Here is a 14,493-nt window from a genome sequence, read left to right on the forward strand (position 1 = left end):
TTTATTACAAGATAGAAAAATGACTTCCTATTTGTTAGGTTTATATTGTGGATTGTCATTTATGCTTAGAAATATATAACCATATATTTTAGAGGTGTATAATCATTGCATATTGATATGATGTCTGAACCTTAGCAGTCTGCAAAGCCGGTGTGCCTCCCTCTGATATACGTACACATCCTAGGGTCATGAGAGAGTTCGTACCTTGTTTTATGGTAAACTCATCCATGTCTGCTTTGGTATAAGCACCTTTTGTTTAGCTGAACTGCTGGACGTCCAGGCCAGCAGATTTAGGGGAGTTGTTCACAGGGTCACATCTTGACCACACACGATATGTTAATGAAGCTATGCATATTCATGTAACCTCAATAAAGAGCAGTGCTACGAGGGAGCAGACGAGAGCGATGGGGTGAGCGATGGGGTGAGCGACAGAACGCTCGTCAGTTCTCTCCCTCGTGCACGAGTAACACAGAACTTTGGTGGCTTGCGTCTTGCTTTAGTAGAGTTGTCGCGTTCCAGCGAGGGGTTTGTGCTAGACAGACCCATCAATATTTGTCAAAGCTAAAGAAAGGAGGCCTGACTGTCCGTGAGCTTAATTTGTAGTTTACTTTGGGTGCCAGTATGTATGCTGAAGTCTTAAAGACGTATCATACATTGATCATACCTCCACAGCAAAGGAAAAAACTAATCTGATGCTCAGCATTACAAAAAGTACTCAGTATAACAGTCAGCAGTCTCTGGGAGGCCGAGCACTTCAGAAGGTTGACAGACCAAGACTCTACTAATCCAGCTGGCTGTGTAGTCAAGCGGAGCAGTCCACAACCATCCACACCGGCTGTAGAGGTGGTGTAATCCCTGGCTGCTCCACTCTGCAAGCCAAAGTATTTCTGGGCAAGACACTGAATCCACGTTGTTCTCAGATGTGTTCACTGCAGTGTGAAGGTCACATGGAAAGCACTTTCATTCATACAACACAAGTGCTTGTGTGACCAAGTGGTCGGCGGGGCTATTAAAAAAGTGTAATACAATGACACCACCTAGGGGAATTTCACCCCAGGAAATAAAATCGTTTGGGAATAAAATACCCAACAACGTTTGCACAGGTTCAGGGATGCACACTGAGGCCGGCTCAAACATTAACAGTTTCATTTATTAATATAAAATAAGATAAAACCACAATGACTCTCCACAAACTGGGAGCAACCAGGAGAGGCAGTACCAGTTTTGCAATACCAGCACAATATGCAGCTGAGGATCGCCCTAGCCAGCCGCGGAAGCTGGAGTTTAGCCATCCGGCCACACTCGTATGAGTGAGTGAGTGATGTTGCATGAAGTGATCAAAGTGCTCCGGTACAATAGATAAGTGCTGTATTAGAACCAGTGTGTTCCCACTGAAGGATTTTGGATGTCCTGCAGCAGCAGACGACATCCAGCTGTACGTGTCTTTTAAACCTGAAGATGTTTCTAAGCTGCAGATTCTAAATGTGTGCTTAGAAACCATCAAAGGTTGGATGGCCGACAACTTCCTCCAACCTAATGAAGAAAGGACTGAAGTTCTTGTATGTGCTCCAGACAGACATGTACCTGACATAATGAATGCTCTTGGTCCTCTTTCAACATTTGTGAAACCGTCTATCAGGAACCTCGGGGTAACCTTTGATTCTGCTCCTACCCTGGATGTCCACGTCAAATCTCTGGTTCGGTCCTGCTTCTATCATTTAAGAAGCATTACTAAATTGAGCCCTACAGTGTCTCATACTGAACTGGAGATTGTTATTCATGCATTCATTTCATCACGATTGGACTACTGTAATCCACTGTTTACATGTCTAAACAAAAACTCCCTGGAGCGTCTGCAGATTGTCCAAAATGCTGCAGCAAGGCTTCTGACAAAACATCTAAATACTCTCATGTAACACCGTTGCTTATACAGCTGCACTGGCTCCCCGTTGAATTCAGAGTCCATCTTAAGATTCTGGTTCTGACCTTTAAGGCTCTTCAAGAACAAGCACCAGCCTACACCACTGAACTTTTACAGCCCTATGCCCCTAGCAGGTCCCTGAGGTCTTGTGATCAGGGCCTACTTGTTATTCAGTATACAAGACTGAAAACCAAGGGTGACAGAGCTTTTGCCACTGTGGCCGCCAGACTGTGGACTCTCTTCCTCAGAACTTAAGATCTGCAGACTCAGTGATTACTTTTAAAAAGCAGCTAAAAACATCTTTTTAAAATTGCATTTTGTTAACTTTTGACTGTTTTTGTTTTATACCTTGTGAAGCACTTTGTGATCTTTTATCTAGAAATGTGCTATATAAATAAAAATTTACTTACTTACTTACAAATATCACTGAATACGTTTCTGTGTTATTTTTACTGCCATATGGCAAAACGTGTGTTACGTGTTAAAGCTTGTTACCTTTTCAAACAAGTAACATTAATGCTGCCATCTCTTAAATGCTACCATTCGTATCATAAGCTACTGAAATGCACCCATGAGATGCATGTCAGGTTATTTTGAGAAAAATCGTTTTTCGAAAAACACCAAACAACTCACCTGGAAGAACCAGGTCAGTGGACAACTCACCTGGTTCTTCCTGCTCTTAAACAGACTCTCTGTTGTCTCTCTCTCCATCCTCCTTACTCCTTCTTTGCACTGACAATCACACACTAATTGTTTGAACTAGAGAATCACATCGAATTATTTGCTATTATAATTGCAGATAATTACTGCTGTGATGAAATCTAGGGGTGTCTGGGCACCCCTCCAAAAAGGTCTAAACTGGCCTATTGGGGCCACAACCAGTTTGTGGCTGAGCAGAAAGAGAAGAGAGAAAAGGAGAGCATGAGAACGAAACACAAGAACCAACAGTGGCACATACTTCCCTTTCCTCGTTCCTGTTTCTTTAAACTGTTTTATTAGACTGTGTCAGCTGCCAGAGGTTTTTACCAGTGTTCCTGTGAGGTCTGCTGCACCATCCTGTTTGAGCATTGAATTTAAATATTCTCTAACTGCACCCTAACATTACCAACATGAGAGAGAACAGACTTCTCACCTGCACAGATAAACAACGGCAACAAACAACCACAGCTCAGTCCGTGTGCAGTGCAGTGCAGCGTACCGTAGCGTACTGTTGTAGAGTACTGTGATGTGTAATAGAGTAGTGTTGTACTGTAGAGTACTGTGTTGTACTGTCGGGTACATAAGACTGTTTCATGTTGCATGCAGCTGCACACTCGTCCCAGCAGGGGGCAGACGTCCTTTATTCATACGGACTTTTTCCACATCCTGCTGGAAAAACTTGACCGCGGTAAAGTTGTGTACTTGTAGCTGGATGTAGTTTCCTTTGTAGTTCTTCGGAGTAGACAGTGTGATTAAGAAGCAGTGCTCACGGAAGCTGCTCACGGAAGCGTTTTTGGCGGGCTTTGTGCTCTCAGTTTAGGGGGAGACGGAGTTTGAGACTCTACCAGAGACCATGCACCAAGTCCGGGACACCCTGGCTGACTTGGCCGAGCAGGGCACGACCTACCTGGGCAGGCTGGTGCCGAAGGTAAGAAGCGGAAGTAGTCCGGTCTCCGTGGAGCGGATTCTCGGCATCCAGTTTTGAACTTGTGTGTACACGATCAGGTTTTATCACCACACTAGCCCTGATTAGAAACCATAATAATTCGACATAAGCAGTTTAGGGACTGTTCGCTCTCGCTGACAGTCACATCAGTGAACTTTGGCCGTTTCTCTGTGTTCTTACCCTCACTGTTGTCTGAAACAAACCTGCCTCTGCAGGCTTTCTCTCAGGTCCTAGCTGTGGTTGCAGGCAGCGTGGCCGGTGCTCTCAATGTCCTGCTGCACTACGTCTCCCAGTTACTGCAGGCCTCTGGGATCCAAGGTGAGCATCGTTTGTTTCTGGGCTGCACTCAAGACCAGTTCAAATATAGCAGAAGTGGGTGCTGCCACCTTGTGGTGCCATCAAAGCCAGAGACTGTGGGCAAAGTTGTTTTTCCAGCCTTGACTCCCCTTTTGGATAAAAATTTTGGTAGGTGCTTAACCTGCTGAGCATAAACCTTTTAATCAGAGATCCATGGAGCCTTGGACCTGTATCTGTTGGATGGATCAGCTGAATGACTTTATTAGAATCGAACTGAAGCTTGCTGCGCTTCACATAGAGGCGAGAATCTCAATATGAGCGACTCCGTACAAGAGCTGGTTCATGCCAGTAGTTTAACTCGCTGGCACTGTTATTCTGCCTGCCTATTGATCCTGGTTATTGGTTCTCCAATCAGCTGATTTCAGTTGGTGTGCAGGAGGAGGAAAATAATGGCTCAGTCTGCAGCGTGAGCATGGATGTTACTTTTATTATTACTGCACAAGGACAAGAGCGTGATGGTAAAGTAAACTGGACACAAGCAGCTGCATTCTGCTGCTAACAGCATCAGCTGCACAGACAGCATGCTAACATGTTTGCTCTGTGCTCAGACCTGAATACTCCGACACAGATCACACGTGTGCGTCCTGCAAACCAGCAGCTGGGTTTATGTTGTTAAATGAGACCGTGAGTTTCAGGAAAGGAGTAATGTGAAATTAGTGTAACACGTAACTTTGTAGAGTAATAACTCCAACAAGGAGAGGAAACACTTTCAGCGTGCACAAACATTTGACCAGACAGCGTGTAGTTCATCTGCATGATGTAATGTCTTTGGTATGCAGTCAGAGATGGTGGAGCCTCTCGCAGCAGAGCCAATGAGAACCCGGTGATAGCTCCCATCTGTAGCGTCGCAGTAAGAGTGTCAGTGGAAATGAGCAGCTTTGTATGAAATGTAATTTCTGGTGCTTTTTTCCACAGTTAGCCTTCCTACCAACAAAGTGACCCCAGAGGGCCTGATCTTCGTCATTCAGTGGGTCCTCGCAGCTCTCATCTGCTACTGGCTGATTTCTCTTGCCTTCCGATTGGTTGCCTCCACTCTGATGTGCGCCCTGTGGTTTCTGAAAGTCGGAGTCGCTTTAACCTGTTTTGTGCTCATCCTGAGCGACTACAACGTGGGCACGGAGGCAATGGCCATCCGACTGGCTGTCCTGCTGTGTGTCTGCGTCTTGCTGAACGTCGGGACTCGGGGAAGTTCCAGTGCGGCTAATCAAACTGCTCGCCTCGAGGAGCAGGTGAAGATCCTGGAGAGACGGCTGAGGGAGATGGAGAGGTGGACGAGGACAGAAGAGTGACGGAGAGAATCTTCTGACAGCCAAGTCAAACGACAGTCGCCCGAGGATCTCTGCATTTAGGATCGTTCTTCAAATTCACAGAAAGCACGGCACATTCCCAACAGACTGCTGAGCGGGAGCAGATCGAGCTCGTAGACGAGTTGATTGGATGCAGCTCCCTCCCAGATACGCCCACATATTTGGATGAGTTTAATGAAAAACACTTTCTCCTCTTCCACCGTTCCTCTCCCTAAACACAGTGCTCTCCCAGAGCCCAATGCCTCACCCCAACTTCTGTTAGATTTGCCCTGCGAGCAGCAGCTGGTGGAGGCGCTCGTTACACCAGCAGCTGCATCGACTGGCTCTGGCTCCTCTACGTGTGGTCCTGTCAGATCACAGAGGCGTTTTCTTCTCACTGAATGTAGTTGCACTTCAGCTGCAGTGAATCAGGAGGAGGTGCAGGACAAGCTGACACATCGATCAGGTGATGGACTCCTAATCTCAGGCCTGTTTTCAGTCATTCCACTAATAAATAACTTTTCAAAAACATGCGCTCCTTTTTCTTTTCACCAAGTAAAAAAACAAGTTTGAGCATGACGTCGCGTCACACAGTCAGAGTCGTGCTGGAAGTAGGGCCTTGGTTCTGGTTGGACTGGTGCATGTCTACTTGTACTTTAACTATATTTAAAAATGGGGATGTTGAGCCTGCATCGTCTGAGCTACCTGCAGCGTTAACAAAGAAACAGATGAAGATGATGAATGGTGCTGGACTGATGTAAATGTAAGGTCTGCTCCTGAGTCTCCCAGGCTCAAATCCAGCTGTGGAGGAAAAGGTGCAGGTAGCGTGGACACTTTCAGGATGTCTGATCTGCTGCAGTCCCAGCCTGTCATTTGTGTTCATTTTTTAATCAGCGTAGGCTCCTTTGAATCATTTGCACAGGAACAGATGGGACCTGCACCTCTTGACTGTTTCACAGACAACATTCACGTACTGAGAGTTTTTCCTCCACGTCACAAATGTTCTATTGTTCTTGTGATGGGTAAATAATAAGTAAACAGCTCTAGTTATGGTTGTTTTGTAGCTTCAACACAAACGTGGAAATGTTGTAATCAAAGCACCAAATAACGATAAATGCGCTGCAGGATCGGTGTGGTGAAAGAGTCGTACTGCCATCTGTGACATGGGAATAAACTCATTTGTTACAGACGTGGAACAAATGGCTTAAATGAGCATTTTGGGTCCAAGCAGTCCCTGCTTCAGAGTCGGGGACAGTCATCCTCCATGAGGGTGGGGTTGTCCTGGCAGTGACGAAGCAGGGACCTGGTGGAGCAGGCTGGGCAGCCTGGCCTGTGATGGAGTGCTGGGTGGGGAGCGTGCCCCTTCCTCCACCGCTGAACACGTGCTTCACGGTGCTGTGAGGTGGGTCAGGGCTGGGACAGCTCTGCTGCTGGGACTGGCTCGTTCGTGCATCCGAGGGACAGCAGGTCACAGGAGACTGCTGCCTGCTCTTATCACTCAGCCCCCCCGCCGCAGACGTCATCCTTATTCATGGTGCTTTCTTATCTATACAAATAATAAGACACAGTAGTAACACATCCTAAGACAAAGGCCAACTTCTGCTCTCCTTTCCAAAGAGAAAATCCACAGGCTGCCGTGTGGGAGGAGGGACCAGGAAGAGGTTTATCGTGGTCAACACTGTCGTCCTAATCCGCTCTTAGGGGATAGAGGCTTAGTGGGACCTCAGGTTAGGTTGATCACAACTTGTCTCAGACACAACCATCCACACGAGCAAGGCATTCATTGGTTTGCACGCATGAGTTATTTCACCCTCAGAAGTCTGTTCTCTTCTTAGTTCTGCGGATTCATTGAAGCAAACGTTTCTGTGGGCAGGTGTAGAGGCAGCAGCTCTGTGGACCTCAGAGAGCACACCTGCCACACTCCAGCTACACACTAGCTGTTTCTTTCTTTGTGTTTCTTTAATTCAACCAAGACTTCTGAAGATGAAAGACCGCCTGGCTCAGCTGAAGGAGGTAAGCAGGACTGTGCCGCTGTTTGCCTTCTCGTCGATGGCGCCTGCGTTGTTCGCACGGGGCCTGACTAGTCTGTACTATAGATGTCATGGTGCGAGGCGACTGCCCCACTGTGGAGCTCAACTGAATGTCAGAGATGTTAGCCGCAGACGTGAAACTCAAAGTCATGTTTCCAAAAGATACAGGAACTGCTTTCTTCTCATTCTTTTATATTCTGACTGAATTTATAGTGAAATCAGTAAGTCCTCATCAATCTTTCTTTAATGTGAGGAGCTGCTAATCACACAAACGACAATTAATCATCGTTTATTTTAGACGTGTCAGGCACCGATTCAAAGTGCAGCTGGTGTCATGTGACTCACACACAGGAAGTCGTTTCAGGCTCAGTACAAATGTTCTTGTCTTATCACAGAGACAGAAAACGTCAGTTAATAGTGTGTGTGTGTGTGTGTGTGTGTGTGTGTGTGTGTGTGTGTGTGTGTGTGTGTGTGTGTGTGTGTGTGTGTGTGTGTGTGTGTGTGTGTAACAGAAGAGCGATGCAGGTGGTGATGATATTGAGGTTCCTGTGGAGAGTGAGGCTTTCATGGATGATTTCTTTGCTCAGGTATGCAGTGTGTCTGTCTGCTCCACTTTACATGCATCATAACACAAAATGCATTTCTACTCTTTGATGCCTCCGTGTGTGTGTGTGTGTGTGTGTGTGTGTGTGTGTGTGTGTGTGTGTGTGCGTGCGTGCGTGTGTGCGTCTGTCAGATTGAAGACATCCGCAGCAGTATTGACAAGATTGACGAGAGTGTTACAGAAATCAAAAAACTCTACTCCACCATCCTGTCTGCCCCGACCTCCGACCAGAGTAATGCAGATAACGTGTTCAAATGTGCTGCCTGTGATTCTCAGTGTGTGTGCGTGACGCTCCATTTCCACCTCTTGCAGAAACACAGGATGATGTCGAGGCTCTCACCAATGAGATTAAAAAGTCGGCCAACAATGCAAGAAACAAACTGAAGAGTCGGTATTGGTTTGGTTTCCTTCTCCGGCACACTGTCTGGTTCCCGTTTGTACAAACATACGTGTGATCAGAATGTGTCTCTGTGGCACGCCTAATGTGTTGTTTACATGTGTGAGTAAAAGCAGTGGTGAACATTGTCCGTGTGTGCGTCAGGTATCGAGCGCCAGCTGGAGTCAAACGCCGACGAGAGGGCCTCGGCCGACCTCAGGATACGCAAGTCACAGGTCAGGAAGTCGTACAGTAGCTCTGATTCACCCGACCCGACCACACAGACAGAGCGCAGCACGCTGCTGTTTCTCTTGTGATGCCTTAAACATCCACACGTCACGTTCAGATCCACCGAGTGTAGCAGGCTCCACACACACACACACACACACACACACATCCTTTTACATTCAGTGTCGGTGCAGTCCTCTGTCCTCAGGCTCGACTGTGAAGCTCGCCCACCGTGTGTGTGAGAGCCTGTCATTGGAGTGTCTGTGTTCTTGTCTCCCCCAGCACGCCATTCTGGCCAAAAAGTTTGTAGAGGTGATGACAAAGTACAACGAGGCTCAGGTGGACTTCAGAGACAAGAGCAAGGGACGGATCGCCCGCCAGCTGGAGATCAGTGAGTGCCAGCTGCTGATGATATGGTTACGTTTAAGCTTGATGTGGAGGAAACCACAGCTTCGGGATCCTTTATATTTCCCTTTTTTTTTTACAATATGTGAAGAGATTCACAGCATAAATGATCTAAATGCTCCTTAAAACCTCACAGTCGTTCCCATGGACCCTAGTCACAGTGCTAACGCTGCCGTCTCCTGTCCTCTATCGTAGGTTTTATCAGGTTCAGGCCGTCAGACTAAAGAGAATTCGACTTTCTTTAAGCACTGACAGCTGCTACGCTTTAAACATATTTATGTGCCAACTTATTGTTGTGTACTGTGCTCAGATACATGTTTTAGTTTTTAAATAAAATGACAAATATCTGACAGAAAGAGCCGTGTGTGTGAATGGGTGGATGACTGGATATGTAAAGCGCTTTGGGGTCCTTAGGGACGAGTAAAGCGCTGTATAAATACAGGCCATTTACCATTTACCATAAAAATAGCCAACGTGGTGTTTTTATGGTTTTACTGTGTCACATCAGCCCAAAAGGTTAACAACCACCTTTTACATCAATCAAAGTATTAATACAACAGGCACCTCGTAGTATTGTCAGTGTAATCACATGCTGTTGTGTGTACAGTCATGTTTCTACTGGCTGGTGCATGAACAAGTTCTTGTCTCTGTGATCTGTTCAGCTGGAAAAACAACGACCGATGAAGAGTTGGATGAGATGCTGGAGGGAGGAAACTCTGCAGTCTTCACAGCAGGGGTAAGCCTGCATGCATGCACATGCACGTGCATGCATGTGCATGCATGCGCACACAAACACCTGCAGCAAACCAGCGTCTTTGGCCAGAGGCACGAACTCTTAGTGGGTTGTGGAGCGCAGAGGCTGTTATAAACCAGGAACTATTGTCCTGCTGGTTTGTGTTTGATGGTGTCACTGTGATCTCCGCTCCACTGTCATTTAATGACATCTCCATGTGAATTCTCTCTGTGTGTTACATGAAAACTTGTCAGGGAAATGTCCCCTCACCCCCTGAGCCTGGTTCTGCTGGAGGTTTCTTCCTGTTAAAAGGGAGTTTTTCCTTCCCACTGTCGCCAAGTGCTGCTCATAGGGGGTCACATGACTGTGGCAGTTTTCTGTCTGTAGGGATCTACTTTAAAGCACCTTGAGGTGACCGTTGTTGTGATTTGGAGCTGTAGACTGTTCTAGCACACGGGTCAGCACAACTTTCATTTCACAACTATTTTTAATTATAAGGAGAAATAATTAAGTCAGCTAATCAACAGAAAACAAATTGTTATGTATTTGATAGGCAGTGCAGTCATTCCATTAAATTCTCGGCTTTTCAAATGCAGTGATTCTCTGCTTGTCTCGGTGTGTGTTTGTTATGTAGGCACGTTTCTTACTATTTAGTGTCGTTACAGCAAACTGGGAGATGTTAGCTGGACTTACAGGCAGATGTGATTTGTTTTAACCTGTAGTTTGGCACTAGCAGACCCTCTGTTTGTGAACATCCACTTGTTTGTGGTGTATTCTTTTAAGTTGTGTGTCTCTGGTCACCTCACACTCCCTCCCCCACAGATCATGGACTCTAAGATCAACCAGCAGGCCCTGAATGAGATCGAGGCTCGTCACAAAGACATCATGAGGCTGGAGAGCAGCATTAAAGAACTCCACGACATGTTTGTTGATATTGCCATGCTGGTTGAGAACCAGGTTTGTGAGATCCTGCAGCCCAAAGTATTCTCGAGCATTCACAGTTCTCGATTAACAAACTATTCTCACCCTCTGAGCTGCACTTCTTCCATTTTAGCCGTGTTATAAAACATGAAGGCTTGCTTCTCCTTCTTCCACTTTCTGCTGACTTGCATGGTTTGTGAAACTGAATAGTAGCCCTGTTTAGTTCTACTGTACATAGAGTCGTGCACAGCACAAGTTATTCTTTTAAAGCTTTTCAACAGTAACTCGCCCTGTTTCCCCAAAAAGCCCATCTTGCACAGAGCTTGTTTAACTGTGACTAAGTCCTTTCATGACTGAAGCTTCAGTGTGCAGCCGATAAGAAAAGTCATGTGTTTCTGACACAGTGGGGTACGCTCCCACTTCCTGTGTAAACAGCAGACAGGCACAAATCTTACTTTCATTAACTTTGTGTTGTCTCTCGTGTTGTGTGCCCTGCTAGGGTGGGATGATTGACAGAATCGAAAGCAACATGGACCAGTCGGTGGGCTTTGTCGAGAGAGCCGTGGCCGACACCAAGAAGGCTGCCAAATACCAGCAGGAGGCCCGCAGGGTGAGTGCAGAGAGGAGAGAGGGACTGTGGCAATGCGTTAGTGCTCTGGGTCAGTGTTTCCTGTAACGATGGCATCGGCCTATCATCGAGCAGACAAACCACTAGTGAAGGTTAGATGCTGAAGTTGCACACGCTGACTGTACCCGTGAGTAAGAAACACCTGCTGCTGTTCCTGCTGCTGTTCCTGCTGCAGTGCGTCTCTGAGTAGCTTACCATCTGAGCCATGTTCCTGCTACAGCATGTCACAGCGTGCTACAGCGTGTTACAGCGTGTTACAGCGTGCTACAGCGTGTTACAGCGTGCTACAGCGTGTTACAGCGTGTCACAGCGTGTCACAGCGTGTCACAGCGTGCTACAGCGTGTCACAGCGTGTCACAGCGTGCTACAGCGTGCTACAGCGTGTTACAGTGTGTCACAGCGTGCTACAGCGTGTCACAGCGTGTCACAGCGTGCTACAGCGTGTCACAGCGTGTCACAGCGTGCTACAGCGTGCTACAGCGTGTTACAGTGTGTCACAGCGTGCTACAGCGTGTTACAGTGTGTCACAGCGTGTCACAGCGTGCTACAGCGTGTCACAGCGTGTCACAGCGTGCTACAGCGTGCTACAGCGTGTTACAGTGTGTCACAGCGTGCTACAGCGTGTCACAGCGTGTCACAGCGTGCTACAGCGTGTCACAGCGTGTCACAGCGTGCTACAGCGTGCTACAGCGTGCTACAGCGTGTCACAGCGTGTCACAGCGTGCTACAGCGTGCTACAGCGTGTTACAGTGTGTCACAGCGTGCTACAGCGTGTCACAGCGTGTCACAGCGTGCTACAGCGTGTCACACCGTGTCACAGCGTGCTACAGCGTGCTACAGCGTGTTACAGTGTGTCACAGCGTGCTACAGCGTGCTACAGCGTGCTACAGCGTGTCACAGCGTGTCACAGCGTGCTACAGCGTGTTACAGCGTGTTGCAGCGTGCTACAGCGTGTCACAGCGTGCTACAGCGTGTTACAGCGTGTCACAGCGTGTCACAGCGTGCTACAGCGTGTTACAGCGTGTTACAGCGTGTCACAGCGTGCTACAGCGTGTTACAGTGTGTCACAGCGTGCTACAGCGTGTTACAGCGTGCTACAGCGTGTTACAGCGTGCTACAGCGTGCTACAGCGTGTTACAGTGTGTCACAGCGTGCTACAGCGTGCTACAGCGTGCTACAGCGTGTTACAGCGTGCTACAGCGTGTTACAGCGTGCTACAGCGTGCTACAGCGTGCTACAGCGTGTTACAGCGTGCTACAGCGTGTCACAGCGTGCTACAGCGTGTTACAGCGTGCTACAGCGTGTTACAGCGTGCTACAGCGTGTTACAGCGTGGTGCAGCCACGTTCAGATCCTTCTGGGGAAAAATGTCTTTTTGTGAAGCAAACGGGTTAAACCTCACTGGCTTGTGTGCTCCGGTCACTTTGAGACTGTTGTGTTTTGGGCACTTTAGGGCCCTGTTCAGACCCTGGGGGCCTGGGCTGTAGATGTAGGGTGTGCTTTAGTCTTGCTCGGCCTGACCGGGAGTCATCTTGTTTAACACCACCTTCTGTCTCTGACCCCTCCCCCCCCCCGAACCAACTTGTCTCTCCAGAAACAAATGATGATCTTCTGCTGCTGCGTGATTTTGGCTGTCGTCCTGGGTTCATTTGTCTACAGCTTCATCAAATAGAGACCCTAATGAAGAAAGTCTCCCACCATCTGAGGCCACGGGAGGCCGCAGGACACTCAGTTTGCTCTAATTTCATTACATATCAGGAACAAAGCGCCACATTTATGATCAGTTCAATCAGAAAAACATGACGATAGCTTTCTTCTTCATGGCCTCGCTCCAGTCTGTGTCCCTAACCTGTCCAATAACAAACTGAATATGACTGTGTGCACAAAACAGAAAAGAAAAGCTGGAGACCTTTCAGTGCAGCGACCGACACGTCAATAATCCCACCAAGAATGTCCACATCATAGGGCTACATGCATGTTTAATGTGTTAGCATCAGCTCATCATTACTTAGCTGTGCTCAGTGCAAATGTGTGTGATACGTCTTACCCTAACCCTGCTGCAGTTGATCTGCTGTGGAGCGATTTTTCAGAACCAAACTTGGAATTTGAAAATGTGCAGCATGAAAGGTCACCAACAATCAGGGCCAAGCCTGTGAATTACTGAGTGTGACTGCTAGCATGCTCCATTTCATTTTCATTCACTGATTTGTCCACTTATCATATCCATATTCAGGAAAGTGCACCTGATTTGTAAACAACTTTTGAATAATGCAGCCATGAAAAGCTTTTATTAGGAAGATTAGCTGTTGTGTTGCTGTGTAAGGAATAAACAGCAGAGGGTGTCCATTAATATTAGAGTGATTACAGCAGGTGCTGGTACCTGACACACCTGTGCTGTAGACTGCATCCTGCCCCGTGTCCACAGCAGGCCCGTCGAGAGGCCTTTAGGATTCACAGTAAAAATCCACGTAGTGAGCTTTTAACCTTGAAGTGATTAAAAATGGCTCATCTTAGATAGTGTGACTCAGGAATTGATGTTCATTTTAAATGTGTAAGATTAGAAATACAAATCATTTGATGATTCAGGTATTTGGTTTAGATCGTTGTTATTTGTGTTTATTACAACTGAACTCTCATGTTTGTATAATGTGCTTGTGTGTCTGTTTTTATGCTTGTTATTCTGGCACTTGCTCTGACCCACACTGTGGTGTTGGATGCAGTACAGCCCACTCGTGAACTGAGAGCCTGCTCTCCTATATCAATATTTTTGAAAATGTGTATTCCAATAAAATTCCAATTGGAAGTTTTCTGAGGCGTCTGAACAAACTGATGGCAGACTATTTAGTTGCGCAGTGTGTTCAGAAAAATAACCTGGAAGATTTGTCCTGCCGGGAGAGGTCATCGATTATCGACAGGCAGCTGTTGTGTGACAATGAACTATCACAGATTTTATTCATATTCAAATTTGATCCTAGGACCGCTAAATATCAAATTCCGGGGATTGAGGTGTGCATTCACAGGGACACGCTGTAAGGTCTGGTCTGCCGATGCTTCCAGCGCTTCATCGTTAGCTTCTTTGTACACGCTGTGTGTTTGTGTCTGCTGCTGACTGAAGGCCGTGGCTCTGAGCACGGCGAACTATTTGTAAAAGTGCATCGTTTGTAGTTTTCTTCACTTTTTGAATAAAAGTCAATCTGTCAGTTACTACACTTCCACTTCCATTTTATTTCACCATAGCGTTTGCCGACGTTTTCCTCTCGCTCGCCGTACTCAAGCTGTACGCGTTTGACAAACAGTCCCTGCCACCAATCACGAGCGCTACGCAACATTCTCCAGCCAATCAACAGTAAGCTGTTCAAA

At 47.0% G+C, this 14,493-nt stretch overlaps 2 protein-coding genes across 3 annotated transcripts; both read left to right on the plus strand.

Moving 5' to 3' along the window:
• Window positions 1-3,236: 3,236 nt before the first annotated feature.
• tmem109 (transmembrane protein 109) lies at window positions 3,237-5,738 on the plus strand. Its single transcript, XM_080302557.1, has 3 exons — window positions 3,237-3,548; window positions 3,782-3,884; window positions 4,839-5,738. The coding sequence occupies exons 1-3, from the start codon at window positions 3,474-3,476 to the stop codon at window positions 5,210-5,212; spliced, it is 552 nt and encodes a 183-aa protein (XP_080158683.1). The 5' UTR covers window positions 3,237-3,473; the 3' UTR covers window positions 5,213-5,738.
• Window positions 5,739-6,402: 664 nt separating this feature from the next.
• stx3a (syntaxin 3a) lies at window positions 6,403-14,337 on the plus strand. Of its 2 annotated transcripts, XM_026172181.2 has the most exons (10): window positions 6,403-7,222; window positions 7,752-7,826; window positions 7,976-8,075; window positions 8,156-8,230; window positions 8,385-8,455; window positions 8,730-8,838; window positions 9,515-9,588; window positions 10,408-10,542; window positions 11,006-11,116; window positions 12,728-14,337. In XM_026172181.2, the coding sequence occupies exons 1-10, from the start codon at window positions 7,193-7,195 to the stop codon at window positions 12,803-12,805; spliced, it is 858 nt and encodes a 285-aa protein (XP_026027966.1). In that variant the 5' UTR covers window positions 6,403-7,192; the 3' UTR covers window positions 12,806-14,337. The 2 variants fall into 2 exon arrangements, with proteins under 2 accessions (XP_026027966.1, XP_080158680.1); XM_080302554.1 differs by lacking the exon at window positions 7,752-7,826.
• The last annotated feature ends 156 nt before the right edge of the window (window positions 14,338-14,493 follow it).

Source organism: Astatotilapia calliptera, chromosome 6 (assembly GCF_964374335.1).
Source record: "Astatotilapia calliptera chromosome 6, fAstCal68.1, whole genome shotgun sequence".
Lineage (NCBI taxonomy): Eukaryota > Metazoa > Chordata > Actinopteri > Cichliformes > Cichlidae > Astatotilapia > Astatotilapia calliptera.

Excerpts from the sequence above, each read along its gene's own strand:
- tmem109 (XM_080302557.1), top strand. The coding sequence starts at position 3,474 with ATGCACCAAGTCCGGGACACCCTGGCTGACTTGGCCGAGCAGGGCACG. Across the intron at positions 3,549-3,781 it reads TGGGCAGGCTGGTGCCGAAG|GCTTTCTCTCAGGTCCTAGC; the intron begins GTAAGAAGCGGA and ends CTGCCTCTGCAG. Across the intron at positions 3,885-4,838 it reads GCAGGCCTCTGGGATCCAAG|TTAGCCTTCCTACCAACAAA; the intron begins GTGAGCATCGTT and ends TTTTTTCCACAG.
- stx3a (XM_026172181.2), top strand. The coding sequence starts at position 7,193 with ATGAAAGACCGCCTGGCTCAGCTGAAGGAG. Across the intron at positions 7,827-7,975 it reads TGGATGATTTCTTTGCTCAG|ATTGAAGACATCCGCAGCAG; the intron begins GTATGCAGTGTG and ends TGCGTCTGTCAG. Across the intron at positions 8,231-8,384 it reads TGCAAGAAACAAACTGAAGA|GTATCGAGCGCCAGCTGGAG; the intron begins GTCGGTATTGGT and ends TGTGTGCGTCAG.